The following is a 5,709-nucleotide window of genomic DNA, read 5'->3' on the forward strand; positions in this document are numbered from 1 at the left end:
GGGATCCCGGCACAGGGACACTGCCCCGGGAAAACGTGTCCGGGGCGCGGCCGCCCGAGGGCTGGTCACCACGTACACAGGGCTTGGCCACCGTGCACCCGGGACTCGGCCACCAGTCATCCAGGGCTCGGCCACACTGCATCCAGGGCTAGGTGACTGCACACCCAGGGTTTGGCCACCAGCCATCCAGAGCTTGGCCACTGTGCACCCAGGGCTCGGCCACTATGCATGCAGGGCTAGACCACTGCACATCCAGAGTTTGGCCACCACACACACAGGGCTTGGTCACCATGCATCCAGCGTTTGGCCGCTGCACACCCAGGGTTTGGCCACCCTGCACACAGGGCTACTGCCACGGCTGGGACACAGTGAGGACAGCACCCAGAGGCAACAGTCCAGGTGCAATGTGAGATTTTTATCTGTTGGCTGAAGGTAACTAACTGGCCTTGAGAAGTCAATGTAGTAAGCTACAATTCTTCCTTAAAAAAAGCAGTCTTGCAAGCATCTTCTATTCTGCAGTGTAGCTATTCCCAACAGGGAATGCCACGGAAGGACACAGACTGGTTGAACTGAAGCACCACAAGAAGACTGTGGCACCAAGGCAGGGCTGTACCTACCCAGTGTCCTGCACCTGCGAGAACACAAGTGCTCACACCTCCCTCCACCTCTTCACCAGCCAAATCAATGGAGCTGTCAGAGCTCATTTCACCATGCAAATTAACTGTCCCTTCACTGGAAACACAAGCAGAGAAGCTTCATGGCAGCAAGACTACAGCAAAAGTAAGGCCCTTTCAGGCACTATACACTGAATTTCCAATTGTTTTTTAAAATCAAGCTGACATTAACCTCTCCACTGCTATCAGTTTCTAAAACCTGGATCCTGTTTGGCTGATGAATGCTAACAGTGCAACTAACTGCAGTAAGACAACCTTCCTCCTTTACTTTCCTCCCCAAATCCTAAACCTAACTAGAATCATGAAACAACCTCTGTACTTAAATTTCCACATGTAACCAAAGTATGCAAATCTTCTGTCTCCACATTTTAGAGGCATGCTAATACACTTCAACCAGTTGTTCTTAGAAATAAGCACAATGCCATCAAATGAACTTCATTTTCATCACATCTGAGGAAAATTCTGTTGCATAATTACACACTTGTGCCTGTAGAAAAAAAAACCACAAACCCATCAGACTTTTCATTTATGTGGAAAAATACAATTTATTTAAATAACCTCTGATCTGGGTCTTCTTGTACAAAAATAAATTCTTCAAGAGGGGTATGACGATTTGCTGGCCAACAGCTTTTCTCACATGTGTAAATCAGAACAGTTCCAAATTCCACCGACAGACCTAAACACAAAGCAATAAAGGCACATAATGTAAAGGTATGAAAAGTGACATAATCAGGCACTATTGCTTACCATCACACTTCAACCTCTGCAGAGTATTTCCCATATTCAGTCTCCTATGTACATAGATTTTCTAATTCTAAAGCAAGCGGACTCAGAATTTTCAAAGAGCTTCTTGTCTGCAATATTATCTAAGAATAATTATTTTTCAAGGCCTCCTTTAAGAGGCAATAAAGACAAATTAGTCTCAAAGTCATGCAACTACCTATATTGCAGTTATTAAAGTTCACTAGTAAGCAAATGAAGCTGCAATCACAGAGTCTCCATAAAGCAGAGTTCTCTCTTTTGCTTAGTGAAATCTCCTATGAAACAGTGGATTCTACAAGACATGATCACTGCAGTTAAGCACATCAGTGCATGGTTAGCAAGAAACAATCCAAACTGCAGTTCACTGCACTGTACCAAAAAGGTGACTGTTTCTAGTACTCATTCAACTAAGCCAAAGGTCAACACCTGAATCACTCTGGAGCATGCTGACCAGTGCTGGCATCAGCTGCAACTCAAACACCCTGCTGCTTCCACAGCTGCTGCAGGCTGGAATATCTTGGCTTAGGTTGGCTGGAGGACATGTTATGAATAAAGGCTGGCCACCCCAGGAGTATCTGAGAGAAGAAAGGAAGGAGAAAAAAGTTATTTTTTAATACCTAAATTTGATAGGAAAACTCAGATGTTTGCAACAGTATTCAGGACTCACTGAAACCTCTAAACCTGCTTGAAGTTAAACATTGCTGTGAGTCAGAATCATTGCCTAAGCTTCAAAAGAGTCATTAAACAACAAATAAAAATGGGGAGAGGAAATACTTGGAAGGAAAACATCTGGGAAATCTTAAGGAAAGGGCTGGATTTGAAGGAGACAAATGCTTTGAACTGGCACCTCCAAAATATGCTGTACCTAATTAAGCAAACTACACCCTCCTGAAAAATGGAATCCTAAACAGTGGCAGTAAAAGAGAAGATTCATCAAGTAAAAGATTCAACCTAGAATAGGTCCCAAAATCACTGTAGTTAAGCCTCAGAACTGTTGTTCATTTCTAACAGGAAACCCAAATCAAGGATGTGTTCCTCAGAATGCCAAGCAGGAGATTCTGTGCTTTGCTGAAGCTCCACAGAGATGCAGCAGCCCAGGAGAAAAGGAGTCTAACAACATCCTGACAACACCCAGGAAGGAGCAAAGGAAGGCTACAGAAAGATCATGAGTGATAGTCACAGGGATCACCAGAAGTGATGCTTTGGAAGAATGGAAAATTCAAAGAGCACAAAACTGCCAAGTGACAGATCCACTGAAACAAAACAGTCTGAAAATGCTACTTACACTCTGCATTAGGACACCTCCTGCATAATCTCTGATAGTTAAGGAATGTTTCAAATGTTTGCTATCTGTGTAACCAGTCCCTCAGACTAACTCATCAAAAAGGTACCAGTTAGTAACACACGGTTCTGGAAACTTGATAAACAAATGTCCTGTCAGTACACTGAGGCAGCTTGACCAGACAGGCTGCACAGTGCTCCCTGGAACACCTGGCAGGACCCATGAAAACCTTGCTTATTATCTGGTACTATGAATAGCTCATGATTTAAACTCTTTGTTATATTCACATTCACAATTAACTCCTCTGGGAGAGTAGCTATTCTGAGGTTACACGTGCTTCTGCTCTAGAAAAATCAACAGATTTACAACACCTGAAGACTGCAGCACTCTAAGGGGTAATCTAGTCATACTTTGTATAAAAAAAGCCCAAGTAGGGACTGCAGTCTGACCATGCAGCATGGCAACTGCCCTTGTGGCAAAATTTTTTGATTAAGAAATAAAAACATACATATATTCCCAAGGAAATAGTTTAGTGTGATGTGCTAACAATCCATGTCTATGATCTGCTACAACCAGAGGATCAACACACCTTAGAATCTGCTCATGACACACAGATACTCTTTTCATAAATTTATGGAATGTGTGGTCCCAGCTTTTGACTTCACTCTTCTCATATTTTTCATTATCACCTTCACCTGAAAAACTGTAAGAACAAGAAAAAATTTCCAGTAAGGCATGATATGCATATTTCAAATAACAATGGTTACCATACACTCACATTACATTATACTAAGTACACTGAAAAAAGCTATACATGCTAAGAGACAATTCCTGTTAGAGGGTACAAGTGAACATTTTGCTTCTAGTTCTTTGGCTTCTGATGGCTTACAGTAAACTCAATTAACTCCTAAAAATGCAATTGGAATATAAGAAAAGCTTTAGCTTATAAAGAAAAAAGTGTCCATTGTTACAGTACAAATTCATGCCCTTTGGCATAGGTATTGTTTAAACCACACTGGTTTGGATCCAGAGATTGACCATCCACTGCTCTATCTGCAGCCCAAGAACATTCCAAGTGGTCAGTCACTCAGAAATAGATCTTGAGTAACTCAAACTGTGACAGAAGTTGGTGCATTGCTTTGAGCACAGCACTGCACCTCAATGGATCCTGCAGGAACCAGTTCCAAACAAAATCATTAGTGAGATTCAGACTATCAGTCAGCATGCAAACTATTCCAGACCTGTTCTCACCTTCCTGACATCATCTGTTCCAAATCAACACCCTCTCTCTGCTGGTACTCCTTCAATAGCTTTTCTGCATGACCTGTATCAAGGAAACCAGTGTAGTCTTCCTCATCCACAACATTAATGTAAAAGGGCTGGAACACAGGAGCTGGACTAGCTGCTTCTATTACCATTTCCTCACTGGCTGCAGGATTTGTGTCCAGGGACCCTGAGCCATCCACAGACTCAGATAAGCAAAGCTGCTGGAACTGGGATGTACATTCCACATCTGCTGGTGGAGTGCTGCTCACTGTTTCTTTTAAGCCAAGCAGCTGAAGGGAGACACATGCAGGAGATTCTGCTCCATCACAGACTCCCCAGTCGTCTGCTTCGTCACACCAATCCTTTGCAGCAGAGCTTGATTCTTGCTTCTGAGAACCAAAAAGCACATTGTCAAGGTCAGCCATATTAGTACAATTCCAATAGTTTCGTAACAGATGAGAAGACTAAACCCTTAACCTAATGCTCAGTGTTATTTCACCTATCCTCCTCACAGTGACACTTCCCAACACACCCATGCTTACTTTTCACACCAGCACAGTTATGGCAAAGAACAGCTCACACTGGACAATTGGAACAAGAATTCCTTGGCTTTTTGAATGGCCCCTGCGCATCCTGTTGCCATGCTGTGGCTGCTGGTACAGCCACTGCCAGCTGTCTGGGCACCCTCAGCTGAAACACAGTTACTGCACCACAGGCAAGCTCAAAGGGCAGAATATGGAAGGAAATAATAACATCAACAACACCACCATCATTTATCAGAGTGAAAGCTCATTTACCACAGACCAAACTTCTATACTGCAAACGCACCAGTGAAATGAATGAGTAAACACTCCCTGACTGCCTTCCCTAGTTTGATTGCCATCCTCCTCTTCCAGTCTGCTGAAGTCAACCTGCAGTTTTTCCTTACAAGCAAAAATACAAGTATATAAATAACCAAATCACCTGAATTAAAACCGATGATAAACTTAAAAATAATTTACATTAGAAAATAAAGAAAACAGCTTAAAGATCCACACCTAAACAGCACAGCCTAACCATCTGAAGCTGAAAAATAATGCTTAGTTAGCTCAACTAACTGAAGCATTCAATATCAGTTTCGACCACACAGTTGGACTGTGATTTCCACTTTAAAACCAGCCTAACACAGATCACAAAAAATAAGTTAATTTTCCAGCAAACAATGCAGTGCACTGTCAAAACCACGGTGACTTCTCCACAGGACCACACACGTGACTCGGGGCTGGGGTATCGCACAGCTTCTTCAGAAAGGCTGTGCTCCCCTAAATAAGGATGTAAAAGGCATCAAACTGACTCAGCTCAGCTGAGGTTCCACTTTTAAACCCCTCCACACAGCCGTGCCGCAGCAGGGGCACAGCGGGCAGGGCCGGGGCAGGCAGATCGCTGTACCTGTTCGGCGCTGTCGTCCCGCGTTTCCTTTTCCTGTGCCTGCGAGGCCTGGGAGCGCAGCACCTTCCAGCTCCACGCGCCGGGCAGAGAGAAACAGATCGGTGAGCAGCGAACGTGCCGCGGACCTGGCACTCCGCCAAGCCGCTGAGATTGTATTATTACACAACAAACATAAAAACAGCCATGCTACCACCGCCTGCCGGGGCCCTCACCTGCGGGACGCTCCCCAGCAGCGCTGCGCGGTGCAGGCGAACACGTGCAGGACGCGGTGGCAGGGGCAGAGCTCCAGCGGGCAGT

General features: G+C 44.4%; 1 protein-coding gene across 1 annotated transcript; it reads right to left on the reverse strand.

The window, feature by feature from the left end:
• Positions 1-1,198: 1,198 nt before the first annotated feature.
• Positions 1,199-5,556, reverse strand: PDCD2L (programmed cell death 2-like; the record flags this gene model as incomplete). Its single annotated transcript, XM_009071484.1, has 5 exons — positions 1,199-1,350; positions 1,863-2,011; positions 3,308-3,421; positions 3,970-4,373; positions 5,413-5,556. Coding segments are annotated over 5 exons (942 nt in total), but the record flags the coding sequence as incomplete, so codon positions are not given.
• Positions 5,557-5,709: the final 153 nt, after the last annotated feature.

The sequence above is a fragment of the Acanthisitta chloris genome, unplaced genomic scaffold (assembly GCF_000695815.1).
Source record: "Acanthisitta chloris isolate BGI_N310 unplaced genomic scaffold, ASM69581v1 scaffold29823, whole genome shotgun sequence".
In the NCBI taxonomy this organism is placed as follows: domain Eukaryota; kingdom Metazoa; phylum Chordata; class Aves; order Passeriformes; family Acanthisittidae; genus Acanthisitta; species Acanthisitta chloris.